This window comes from Pseudopipra pipra, chromosome 3 (assembly GCF_036250125.1).
Source record: "Pseudopipra pipra isolate bDixPip1 chromosome 3, bDixPip1.hap1, whole genome shotgun sequence".
NCBI classification, from domain to species: Eukaryota; Metazoa; Chordata; class Aves; order Passeriformes; family Pipridae; genus Pseudopipra; species Pseudopipra pipra.
This window is the reverse complement of record NC_087551.1, coordinates 86,191,255-86,205,334: the sequence shown is the minus strand read 5'-3', so window position 1 is coordinate 86,205,334 and position 14,080 is coordinate 86,191,255. Positions and strand designations below refer to the sequence as shown.

The window sequence follows — 14,080 nt, the reverse complement described above, 5'->3', positions numbered from 1 at the left end:
TTTCTTTGAAATCTGTCTATTAATACTTGCCTATTTTATTCTTTTTCTCTTCTTTTTTTTCTTTTCTCTTTTTATTCTGCTTCCTTGGATGCTTTCCCAAAGGAGGACAAAGTGGTTAGAATACATGCTTTTTATAATTTATTATTATAATGTTGTTAGTTAACTGGGATACATATTAATGTGAAAAACTGAACTGAAATTTTAAAATCATCCACAGGGGAGGGGGGAAAAACAGAAATCCTAATACCCAGGCCCTGCCCATCCTTAGCTGAACATAGGCTTTAAAGATAGCTCAACAAGGAAACTCAAGACTATTGTCAAAATTATAACAACAAAAGAAATTAAGAACTGAGAAATATTTGTTATTTTTAGGCTAGGAAGTAGAGGAGGCAGTAAAGACTAGTAAAATTTTATTTAGTTAACAATTTTAGTTAACAATTTTGACGTTTTGCATACAAGATCCTTCCATCAGCTTCAGGAAATCCAATTTAGTATTTTAATTGTAATTTTACATTGTTTTACATGGTTTGCTGTGTTTCACTTCTGACTGTGGCAGAAATTCAGGGAATTCTTGTGAAATCGTTTTTTTTTATTTACGTTTGCATTAATATGTATAGGTAAAGTAAAACCTCTTCAAACTGGCCATAAGTGTAGTGAGCAAGGTGGAGTGCATTCTTTTTGAATGCATAGTTACCATTTCAAAAACCTGCAGAACTTTTAGGATCAAGTGCAGGCATATTCACTACTAATGCCTGTGCCTTATTTGAAATAGGTGAAACAACTATTTGAAATAGTTCCCTGTTCATCTCTGCACCCTCTGCATAGCAAAAAGGTGGGAGTACTTGAGCAGAACAGTGCAGTCCATTTACCACCTCTTGGGCAGCTCTGCAAAAGGTGGTATTCCAGATTTTAATTTGGATCATTAAGTAATGTGAATTAGCCAGCTTTGCTGGCACCTTAGCTGAAACAAGTGTAAATTTAGTGCTATGTAACATCCAGAGAAAATTATTTCTATCACACCTGCATATTGCAGTAGGTTTTTTCTGTGGCAGTAGTGTTCTGAGAGCATGGATGTTTTTCCAATGGCTATGAAATAGAACTTGATATGGCTTCATTCCCCCGTTTTCTGTGTGGTACTCTGAATAAACTGCTGAAATAATCCAGGAGTTCCCGATCTTTTCTATTCTATTCATCTAAATGGCTTAGGATAGTGTGAGAGAAGTTTCAGCTTGATACTGATTTTTTTATTAAAGCAGTGCATCACTGATGCATCTGCTGGGGTGCATTAAAACACTAGTGCACTTGCAACAGAGTCCTCTTTAGGGTCAGAAACAGCAAGAGTCTCAAATCCCGTAAGTGCCACTTAGGTACAATTTAGCCACCTAAGTTTTGGAAAGCAATTCAGATGAACCTCACCTGACCTTATATGCTTTAGGCATCGTTCACCCTTCAGTTTGGAACACAAACTTTCCTAAATAACTGAAATTGTTATAGTGTCTGCATGCAGGAGAGATTGTGTTTTTGATGAGAGGACAGTTTAGGTGTTCATCTTTGAAATATATCATTGGAATCCAGAAAGCAGACTCCATTGCACTAAAGAGCTCTGAAGATGTGTTCTGAAGGCATACCTGACTCATTTGGATTGTCCTAAGTCCACTTAAATACATCCTTATTGTTTGCACTTGTCTTGGTTTAGGTTTTCTTGTGTTGAACTCCAAGCTTCCATGTGCCAAGAAAATGGCCTAATAATAATACTGTATATGAAAGTATCTTCTATGGTGTGATAAGCTACATCTCTTTAACAGCTGAAAAGTTAATGGTAGTCAGAGGGAGAGTATCCACTAATTAGTTCAGTTTTGTAAGGAACGTGGGGAGCAATTCTATAAAGCGCCATTGTTTTAGCAGTGCCTGTCTCTGAAAGATAATGGAATATATATTAATTAATTCCAAAATATTAATATATACCTAGCAAATAGCATGTTTTATAAGCAGAACAGTTGGTATAATTAATATAGAGCAACATGAGAAAGATATTATTTGTTAATTATTTTCAGTGGCTCAACACTCCTGACTAATCTACATATTAGGAACAAACTACCAAAAAAAATTAGCTGGCAAGTTTCATATTAGTAAAAACTTTTTCAACATATTTATCCTTGTTGTCTCCATGTGAATTATTACCACAATAAATTGTATTAATACAAAACACATGCACCAAGTTCCTAGAAGTTAGGGGTGCATTAGGATGATGAAGTGTGACTTACCAAAGTGCCAAGCTCAGGAAAAGTCAAATGCTATCGTAGTTTCTAAGTATCTCCTGCAGAGCTGGAGAATTTATGATACCTCGCCTGGGATGTTTTGTACCACGTGTTACCCATTTTTGACAAATACTAACTGATAGGCACAAAAAAAGTCAAACAGAGGATGATCCAAGAAATGGAAACATAGTCATGTGAGAGAAAGTTAGAGAGATTAGGGGGACAAAAGATAAAGCAATTATAGTTGATATCTAGCATATGGAATTGATATGTAGAAATGTAGAAATTTTAAAGAATAATGTTCAAACTAGAGGACAGTGAATACATAAGACTGCATGGGTGTAACTTGGCCCTAAACGTTCCTGGCCTGGAGAAAGACAACTGCAATCCTTAGAGTAAAGCCTTGGGAATCTATTTCATTTTATTTATTGGAAGGAAAAATAACCCAATAAAATGTTAAAACTGGAGCTTTCACTGTAATCACTGAGCATTTGTATATACTTTTAAAGAAAGCAGAATATTATTAGTGCAGGATGTTATGTGAGATAGCATTTCAGAAAGAAATCAGGCAGGTGCTTAAGAAAAAGCTGACAAGAGTGACCACTTGCTTCTAATTTGGCACAATGTTCTAGGTAGTTTTAGTTCCTTGTAGAGTGTCTACACTTTCACTCTGTATGTATTCTAGTTATGTTCCGTATACCAGCATCTTAATTTCCAAAATGGTAACGGGTGTAAGTTACTTCTCTCTATTCCATTTGCTCTCCCGTGTGATGTGAAATATTGTGGTTGTTAGGGCAGTGGACAAGTCAGGAAAATGTTCAGCTAGTGCTTCTCCATGGTTTGGCAAGGTGTGGGCAGAACCCTGCCTCAGTCTTCCTGCTGGCCTGGCTGCCACTGTTCTTCCCTCCAGCGGTACCACAGCCTTGTAGAGCAAAAAACCACCTGAAAATACAACTTCTTCCCTTGCATCATTCCTGTAAAACTTTTCCCCGGTGTTTGGCTAGATCATGCAAAAAGATGTATTTCCTTTGTAAACACCTGATACATGAAGTTGTACAGCTCTGTTTCTTTCTCTTTATAGAAATGAGATACATTTTAGGCTACAAAAATGATCTTGAATGAGCAAATGTATTTTTTTTGGTCAAAATTTAAATATTTTGTGAGGTGCTGGGGGTGTTTTGAGCGAAGCGAAATTTGTATGACATTGAAAGAATTAGTGGAAGGTCTGTGTTCCAGATCAAGCCATATATTTATCCATAGCAATCAGTCTACCATTCTACAGTTTTCATTAGGGTTACAATTTTTGATCAAATTTAAAGTGAAAAGAATTGGGAGCAAATGATGAAAAAAATTTTGTCACCATTTTCCTGTGTGTTTTCCAGATATGTTAGTTGTGCAGAGTAGAGGAGTTTGCTACTCATTTTTCTGTTTACACAAGTAAAAGAAAACTGGTAGGAAATCAGGATGTAAAATGCATTATAAATATATGAGAATTGATTTCACCAAACTTAGTACTATGTGATTGCAGAAAATAATGTCGATAATCAGTGCTGAAGAAAGTCACATTTCTAATCTAGCATTCACTGAAATTGTTTTCATTTTAGTATAATGTCAGTGATTTATACTTGAAAAGAAAGACAACTTGGAAACATTTCCCTAATTGGATGTCAGTTGTTTTTACAGGGTGTTTGTCATTTAGTTCCTTTAAATTATGCTTAAAATTTGCTTACATAATGGCTTGCTAATTTAAGCCTTACCAACTTGAGTACATATGCCATGCAATTCAACTGTGTACTAATGCTACAACAGAAGTTGGTAGTATTGTCAGAACAAAATGTCTGGATTGCCAGGATCATTTTTACATCCCTTTCACTGAACTCTTAGGTCAAATTGTCCATTAAAAGGCTAATTTATGTACATTCTGACTAACACAGCTGTAGAACAAAAAAAAAAAATCCAACAGAAGGACATAAAATTACATAGCAAATTTCAAATGGATAGCAGATAAATTCTCTCTCTCTCTGTAGCATTCAACGTAATTTGTTCCCTAAAAGATATAGAGTTTATATGCATCAGGAAAGAAGCACTGCTTTTCAGTAATCCCTCCCTAGAACTGCTGCTTCCAGCAGAAAAAAAAAACAGCAAGAAACTGAGGCATTCTATTTCAAGTTAGATGTGGAGCACTTCATTCTGGTTTTTGGGAAGCTAGTTCACTTTCAAACAAGTGTGAGAGTATAGATTTTTTAAGCAAATCCTTAAATTAGCTTGCTTTTCACCAAGTTTGCTGAAGAAACGTTTGCCTTTAACATCTTTTTTTTATTTATTTTCCAGCTAACAAAAATGATCGATTACTTCTTATTCACAAAAAAAGGCAGGCAGGTGATGCTAATGCTCTGAAGTTAACCAGATCAGAGCTTCTTCATTTAAGGATTGAACTGTAGAAGAGTCACTAGACAGCTGAAGTTTTATTCCACTATAGCTTTAAATCATCAGTAAATCAGTAACCACTTGGTTAAGCTCTTCGATTTACTCAGATTTAGTTTACCTGTTTGCAAAACTCTTAAACTGCAACTTGTCATGCAGTTCTACAGTTGATGACCAAGAAAATATATTGCTACTGCAATACTTCTTTCTTAACCTGTGATAAAGTCTCCTGAATCCTTCATGTCTGTTCTTGCTGTTGGCATGCAAGCTGGGTAACAGTGATCCATGGAGACTATACCTAAAAAATACTGGAAGCTTCCTTCATATAATACATTATAAACAAAAACCCCCTGAACTTGCAATCTCCCACATTGTTACTACTTGCTATGTTATCCTATTTTTAGTCTTGTATTTTCAGTACCTTTGTTTCAATTTAACTGATTCAAGAATATGGGAATTAATTTTAATTGGGGTTTTTAGTTAAGAAAATGTCAGCAATATCTATGAGTGTAATAATTCCTTCAACTGCAAAAACAAAAATTAATTAGACTTTTCAGGAGAAGCTTTATTGCACCTCCTCTTGCCTAATGTCATGTATGTATATATAATATATGTATGTATAAGCATATATTGAACAGACTTTTTGGTAAGTGAATGTACATGCATACTATATATATGCATCCTATATGTAGTCTAATGGAGGAAGTACAGGGCAGAAGAAAGCTTTTAAGAACCACTTTTTTGACCTCTGAAATCTGTAAATGATTCAAGGTATTTAAATCAATTGAGGAATTATTATTTATGTGCCCATTTATGTTGACAAAAAGAGATGTTATGCCATAGCAGTCACAGAATCCCAAGACAGCTGAAGTTGGAGGGAGATTCTGGAGGTCATCTGATCTAAAGGCCCTTGCTGAAGCTGGGCTACCTAAAGGAACTTGCTCCTTACAGTTTGGCATATCCATGTGTCTTTTGACTTGCATGGCGAATAACGAAAGAGTCAAGGATAATTCATGTCATTTTTGTTACTTTTTGCTTATTGTAACTACACATATTATAAGCATACAGAAAATCCCCTTAAGTTCTGCTAGGGAATTATTCTGTTCGGACAAATGAATTTTAGAATTTCACAGAATCCTTCAGAAAAGCCACCAACAAGTATGATGGTTTTTTCAGCTCAGCGTTCAGAGAGAAAGAAAAAACAAAGCTACCTGATTAAGCTTTTAATTTCTTTCATTGCAGTATATTTTTCATTTTAACAGTATTCTATCTGGTCCAATTAAGTTGGTGGTATAAAGCTGAGGAGCAGGATCAGGAGCAGGAGAGCCTTCGAGTGATTTTCCCAGCGATGTCGTCTATCCTACTGGCTCAGATACTGTCTGAGGTGTGGGAAATCATTGTTGAACTCCATGGTGGCAAAGTTGCTTTCCCAGATGCGAATACATTGCTGTCAGTACTGAAGAGGAATATCTTCTTACATGCCTTGGGTCAGTCTCACTGCAAAGTCAGAATAAGAAATATCGAAATTATTTTTCTGTTTTTTTTCTTTGTTTGTTTGTTTGTTTTTTTTCCAGAAGTATATATTGAGTTAGGATTTGGACTTGACTTTGCTGAAAATTTTTTTATTACATTTTTCTAATAAATTACCCTCTTTTACTTTTACAAGTATGCTTTCATGGGAAAAGATACTAGCAAATTTAGTTCTGACATACTAGATCTACTTAAATGCAAGCTTTAAAAATAATAGGAAAGAACTAATGTTTCTTCCCGGTGAGTGAAGTCTGTGATTTTTTAAATTGTTATTTCAAACAAAATCACATATGCTGAATACATAAGTAAAGCTAGAGAAAAAAAAGACACAAACTCAGCTACTGACATCTTTCATGCATTAAACCAAAATGCTACAGATACCTGATCACAGTGGCTGCTCCATGGTGTTGCTGATAGTTGTCTTACAACTATGTTCTGTAGGAACTTGTTCTACAATGATAAGATTATCTACGTTTGCTGGGAGAAGACTTTCAGTTTCTTCTGATTTTTCAGTATCTGTTTAATAAGGTGTTTTCAGTTGAAGAAGAGAAACTTTTTCCCAGGATGATGATATTCCTCAGGTGTGTGTTATTTTGTAGTAATAAAGGGTTAAGAGTATTCTTAAGTGTGAATTTTATGAAGTGTCATGCAATATTCAAAACTTCTGGTTTTGAATACTTTCCCTTAAAAATTTTTGATTCCTCATCTTGTGATTAAAATAATATTAGTAGCTGCTTGATTTTTTAAAGTTGCAAATGCTCATGTTGTCAGCAGGTGTTAGCCTTTTTATCCTTCTGTTACCTTAGTGAGTAGTAAGCAATGTTGACTGGAGTCTTGCACCTGTTGATTCATTAGAATTTGAAACTTCTAAGAGGAGATGATACTAGGGAATTAAGAAATAATGCTTTTTCAGAAAATGCAAAAATATAGAAATATTTCTGTTCACTTTTCTGTCAAATATATATTCATCTACGCCCTAAAGATCTGTAAGTTAAGAAGTGGGATCAGGGTCTTGTGTAAAGGAAGATAGTTTTAGTTAATTAGTTTCAACTGCAGATACATATTGAAAAGACGAGTAAATGAAACAAGTTATAACAATTGAAATCTGATATTTTTTCATATGTGGTACATCTTAAGAAGAAAGAGGATAATGATGAAAGAAAATGCTAGCAGTGCAACACAATATTAAGGAGTCATGAGAAGGGCCTGGTTTCTTTTTGGTGTGTTCATATACCTAATGTAATCAACATGATCCTATAAACTGTAACTTTATAGTAGATTCTGATCCTTGTCCATTCAGTGCACACAGTTTTGAAAATTAACAAGTATGACCTTATGGATTTAATATGATAATGTATGTATATCTGGTATAAGGCAAAAGCTAAAACCAAACAGTTTACATCAGATGCAATTCTGATTATTCCTGACTAGTCAAAATATGAATATAATTTTACAAAGTGAGGAGAAAAAAATCAATCAATTAAAAAAATTGCTAAAATGATGTGTTCGTATGCATGAAATCAAATTTTCTTTCTGCATCTTATCACTTATTAATTCTGATAGATTGGAATTACATTAATAGTATTTGATACCCTTTTGCTTGCAACTGTGCCATCAAAAAGTTCTGTAGACGGCTGCAATAATAGTGACGCATGTAATTAAAATCCTAATTTTAAAGGGAACATTTCTTTTTTAATAAGGGTTTTCTCTTGTAGCAGGAACTTTTTATTATTATAAAAAAATTATTATTGCTGAATCATTATTAACATTCTCAAAAATACTAAGGCTTATACTTACAAATATTTAAGGATTATAGAGTAAATATTTCAGGTTTATATATTTTTCCAGATTTTTCTGACAGAAGAGGTGTTTGGCTACTGGTAGGAATCTGTGTAGATTGGTCTGTATAGATGATCATTTTCAAATCATAGTCACCCCAGAAATCTGTTTATGGCTCCTCCAGTTCTTCATTACTTCAACATGTTTCTGGTAATGTTAGTATCAGTAAAAAGCAAACTCAGCCTTAATTCCATGCCAAACGTGTATGTAGCATGCTGCAGTTTCAGCTGAGAGATCACTGTACTTGTTTGGAACTCTTCTTGTATCTTTTCAGAGTGTTATGCACATTTAATTGTCTTAACTTTCTACAACATTCTACTTTTTCAAGTCCTTTAATTCATTATATGAATTGCTTTGAATTTATTGTTACCTCTTGTTAGCGAGGCAAATCCAATCTTACTACTATTGATACCAGATTATTACTTTTATGGTATCTTGAAGTCCAAAACTCCTTTTCATTGCCACATCAAATTTGCAGTTGTTATTTCTGAATTCAGTTTGCCCAATTGCATTTCAAATTAAGCAAAAAATTTTCTTTTTAAGGATAGTATATTTGCTGTGTTTTTATCTTCATTTCTGTAATGGAATAATATGTTACTTGTTGGCACTGCAGAAATCGTAGAATTATTAGAGATCTCTAAACCACTATTTAGAGATCTCTAAACATACTATTATTTTTTCTGCTATGGAATATGGAACTAATACACTATGTTAATAAAAATATATATAGAAAAAGTACCTTAATGATATTAGCTTGAAAATTAAAAAATTTAAAAATGTGTTTTCCTATAACATTTAGCTTTCTTAGTTGTGCTGCACAGTATCTTTTTTCAGTCTGAAAAAAAGTCATCTTGGAGTATTAAAAGCATAAGTTTAGAAGAGATGGCTAATCCAGAGGCTGTGACTGGTATAGGTAAATTTATTTTGTACATGCAAAAAAACTAATCTGGAACTGTAAACTTTTGTGGAGGGCTGAAGAAAAGGGATTACTTTACAAAGACATACCAGGCAGGCCAACATTTCACACCATCTAAACTTTCATCTAATTCACACAGACGAAAGGAACCTAGATATCTCTTGATATCTCTTCTGATTGATGTTTAAGGAAAGTTCAGCTTTAGAGATTGGAGATACTTTCTTTTCCTCCCTCAAAAACATTGAGGGAAAACTGAATAGTAAACGTACAGGAGGTGCCCAGGGATATCTTTAGGCTTGAAGGAGTGTGTTGCTCTGTGAGATGCCTGAGGGAATATGGTACACCAGCAGAGCTGACTCCTGATGTTCAAGCAAAGCTCAGTCAGAGCTAGTTGTCCCGTGGCAGCACCTGATGGAACTTGTTTTTATCTGAGCAATACACCTTCAGTTTTTCCAGCAGTGCTCTGATTTCTAGATATAATTAGGTTTTATTGCTATAACTCAATCTAGCATATCCCTTAGTTCTGATACCAGCTGTGGTATCAGTAAACAGTTCTTCTGTGAAGGGATGCCATCAAGTGGAAGATTTCTCCTGATCATGCATTGCCCTTCCTTAAAACACTTTAGGTTTTGGCAACTGAACTAACTGAATCCCCTTGTTCAGTCTCTGGGTGCCTCTGGATACTTCTGTTCCATGTGGTCACTACACGCTGCCAGTTGCCAGGCACATGAGAGTGCTCTCATTTAAGCACAGGCTGAGTCAACAGTCCAGAGTGTGTCCCTTAACCTCAACAAATTCTTTTCTTGGTCTATTTATTTCTTCTTGGAATTTGTATCTTTCAGCTTGAGTCATTGTAGCCCTTATTCATGTAAGATTCTTTCATGTGATAGGATTTTTAGTGTGGTATGTAGGGTTTTGGACTAAATGACTTCTAATCTTTAAAATGTTCATAATTATATACACTGCTGGGGCACAATTATTTGGTTTTAGTAATAACAAAATAACACATAAATGCTAAATAGAACTAAATTTAGTAAACTGGATTCTGGGGCTATTTTGGCACCCCAAAACCAGAGAGGTTTTAGCTAAAAAGAGATCTTGCTGCAAAAAGAGTTTTAGTAAGATTTATGACCTGTTAGGCATTATGAGAAACCAACAAGTAGTTGAAAAAATTTCAAGAGAACAAACTAATTATGAGGACTAGATGTAATCTGTGCTCTCTTGCTATTTCTCTTTTTATCGTAAGTAACCTTAATCCTCATCCAGGATTAAAATTCAGTGTATTTTTAGCCATGCAATGTCCTAGATAAAAGATACTTCCATCTATGTTTTTACATTTTTTGAATTCTGGGGCATTTTGTAATTTTACCTAACAGATGGATGCTTCTGTCTGTAGATCTCCAGTGCTGCAATCAGTGAGGGCTTAGGATAGTTTGTCATACAAATACCTGAGGTACATGAGTTTATTAGGCATAATATGTGAGTTTGAGTGTAGAGCAGTATTTGTCAAGCAAGCAAATCTGTAGACAAAGTTTCTGTAACATTTTGTGAGGGTTTTTTTGATTCCATTAATGTAAGAACCCATTTGCAAGTCAGCCTTTCTATGGAGATAAATCAAATCTCTCCCCAAAACTAATCATAAAATGGTATAAAGTATCTGTTACCACTGTTCAGTGACTGGTAAGAGCTTAAGTGAAGATCTGCATGAAATGTAATCTCCATTTCCTTAAAGAGCACATAAAACCTAATAATATTTTTTAATCCAGACTGAGATTTCCAAAAAACTGTACCCCATTTAGGCTGAAGTTTAATCATGTGCTCTGCAATTTCAGTGTTCCAGCTAAAATACCTGTCAACAAACTTATATGCAACGGGTCTACAGAAGATTTGGAATTAAATATTATTTTCTCAATAATCTATTATATTTGTATTTAACTTGTCCATAAAAAGCAGACTCCTATAGCAAACCCCTTTGTAGTGGTAAGTTTTGGGAAAATTATTTGGGATATTGCATTCTAAAAAGTTGAGTATTACTGAGAAGTACAGATTAATCATAGAGATGAGCAGATGTTGCTGAGACTCTATAAATAGATAAGCATGCATATGATGGTTGTGTTGTCATGAATGGAGGAAATGTGTGTATGTTCCTGGGATATTAGTGTAACTTGCATCTCTGCAATGTGGTAAGTGATCAAAGCTCATACCTATGCATGCATCAGCAAAGTTAATTTTTCTCTCTGATTTTTCCTTCTCTGACCATTCTGCTTCTACAAATGGCAGTTGAAGGTTCATCCAGCAAACTGCTCTCAAGACCTTTGTCAGCCTGACAGCTTTACCCTTCAGGATTATTTGGATCAGTTCTTTTAGCTGTAAAGAAACCTGCTTTTCTAGCTTATTTCAGGGACTGATGTCACTGCCTTTGTGGGTGGGTAAAGAGACCACAGAGACAAGTTCTTGCCCATATAAGTGCAGTGCAGCAGAAAAGGCAACAAGAGGATTAAATGGAGGAAGATTTCATCCACCTGATTTTTTTTTTTACCCCTAAGCTTTCATCAGAGATACAACCTTACTCTTGCATATCTGTTAATATCCTGTGTTGCAGGTTGTATCCCTTTCTTTTATATATAGCTTATGTGTTCCTAATCAACAAGCGAGTCTTTAGTAGAGCCTATTGCTCATTTTAGAGGAGCTGCCCTCTTGGTCACTTCTGTAGAGCATTAAAGAGGAGACTGGCGAGGTATCCAAGAGTGATTAAGACAATACATTTACCTGTCAGACTAGGTAGGAATCAGTTCCAGATGAGAACTCCACATTATATATGAGCTGGATTTATGCTTTCATTATAATTACTGGGGGAGATCAGAGCTTCAGCTTACCCTGAATTAGACTGAATTGGCTCTGAATATTTCTCAACTATTGTTCCTGTTTAGGGAAATAGAGCCCCAAGTCATCTAGTGTCATATAAGGTACAGCAGAGTTTCACTGTAGCTTCTGGCACTACCCCAGTGAGAGTGGCTTTCAGGTAAAACCCATGTCCTACCTCACAGCTGCACACTCATATTTTGGAAATGTTAAGGCATTGCAGGTAGAACTAAATGCAGTTAAATCCTACAACAGATTCTTGTTAGTTACAGTAGGAAATCAGACAGCAGCGATGGCCTGTAGACACATTTAGAAACCTATATTTAGTCTTATTTCAAATAAGACTTTACATGGTCGATCTGATTCTTCTGTGCAAACCTACGCCTTCTCTCTCCTGCATGCAACCTGACAATTCATGCACCAGCAGATAATTCTTTTAGCCTTTTGTCTCCTACATGAATTGACCTCCTTAAAACAGGGTATTTGGGCTTATGCAGTCTGTGATATTGTGGAAAGTTGTGAATATATTCTGCTGTAGAGAGTTCAGTTTGGCTTTTTCCCCCCACATTAAAGACAGTCACAGACAAGAAAATGTTATGTATTACTGAAAATTGTACTAACCCACAGTTAAATTTTCAATATTTTATTTAGGATATTTTTATTAGTATTGGTAAATTCTTTTCCATTTCTTGAGTATAATTCATAGACCTATGAAGACCAAAAATCTTTTTTTAACTCTATGGCCATGCAATGAGACAGTCATAGACTCTTGCTGAAAATTTGCTATACATAATTTTCAGATAGTGAGAATGATATAGTTCAACAAAGTATTCAGCTTCATAAAGATCAATAATCAGCTAAGGGACTTAAAAGCCTTAATCTAGGATAGAATGTTTTAGCTTCCTTGAGGGTAAGATGGTGACTGGAGAAAACCCAGGTTGATTTGGTTGACTTAGGAGAAACTTCTTCTTTTTATAAAAAGAAGCTGGATGACAGATTTGGGATACAAAAGGCAGATGCAGTTAGCCATACAGGCTGTTTCTCCCAGGTCAAGGAGCAAGTCTTATACTTCAAGCTACAGAAGTTCCAGGCAGCCTTACCAGGCAGTCTTATGCTAACATATTATGTGCTTCTCAGAAACCACGCTCCTTTTGTAATGAGAGAAAACTAACTGTAGGAAGAGCTTTTTGGGGTCTCAACATCTGTTGCATACTGTTAGGTACAGTTCTCTCCAGACTGCCTGCCTAAATTTCCATGTTATCCATTGGAAAGAGAGTCTTTCTATTTTAGTCTCAGAAGGACTAGATCTGGGTTTTAGCAATTTTAACATTTGCTTTTAAAAGCCACTCTTTTAAATTATAATTTAGCCACTCTGCGAAACTATGGCAAGAAGAGCTTCCTGATGTCCAACACCTTATACTTCTTGTAAGCTGGCTGTTTTCTCAAAACTTCTCACGTGTGTGCCCTTTCACTTGGTTAAGGACTTTGGTTTGTTTGGTAGCAATCTGCATTTTAGTGTTTTATTTTAGAGCTGTTCATTGTCAACTAAGAACTCTATTTTTTGCCATATCTATGTTATAAATGTAGCTACCACAATGTTTATGTGCTAAGAAAATCACCTTTTCCTCCTTGCTTCTATTCTTGGTTTTATTTTTCTATCCTTTTAAGTATATAACCTGTCCAGCATATATTTTAACAGTAATCGCTATTTCTTAGCAGTTTATCATACTGAATAGCTGAAAGGTATGTACTTTCTTAATCTTTTTTCCTTCTTTATGTCTGATAGCTTTCTGGATGGCTGACTTTAGATGCCCAGTAATTTCCTTTCCCAATTTAAATGTCACATATTATTCTATTAAAATGAGTGCAAAGAACTTAGATTCTGTATCATAAACATTTCTGGATGGCTAAGCATAGCAAATACCATAAATGTTCCAAACAGAAAAGTTCCTTTGGCTTGCATGCCAAGTGACATGGCATAGTCTCAGCAACTCTTTCAAACAAAATGCTTAAATCTCACTATATAGTAGAGAGGAGGAGAAGTAAACACATGTAGTTTTACAAACTGAAGAGTCACTTCTGCTTTGATTTAATTTGAAAGATAGCCATTAAAATAATACAGAACATTTGGTACTATAGTCTGACTTATGCAGACCATGACATTCAGTGCAAACCTTAAATCTTTCAGTTCTGTCATACTCTGCAAGCAGCAAATTCTTATATGGCTACCAATACTCTGATCACCGGTGCT

At 35.1% G+C, this 14,080-nt stretch overlaps 1 protein-coding gene across 49 annotated transcripts in view; it reads left to right on the top strand.

Annotated features, from left to right (window-relative positions):
* RIMS1 (regulating synaptic membrane exocytosis 1) overlaps positions 1–14,080 on the top strand; it is a 318,203-nt gene that overhangs the window by 122,001 nt on the left and 182,122 nt on the right. For 45 of the 49 annotated variants that reach the window (XR_010429395.1, XM_064650188.1, XM_064650144.1 and 42 more), the window contains exon 3: positions 103–114. The exons of the other annotated variants lie outside the window; for them this stretch is intronic. Coding sequence is in view for 44 of the 45 variants with exons in the window: in XM_064650188.1 (XP_064506258.1) it covers positions 103–114 (12 nt within the window). In the remaining variant the exon portion in view is untranslated. The remainder of the gene's footprint in view (positions 1–102; positions 115–14,080) is intronic. 49 annotated transcript variants of the gene reach the window in all.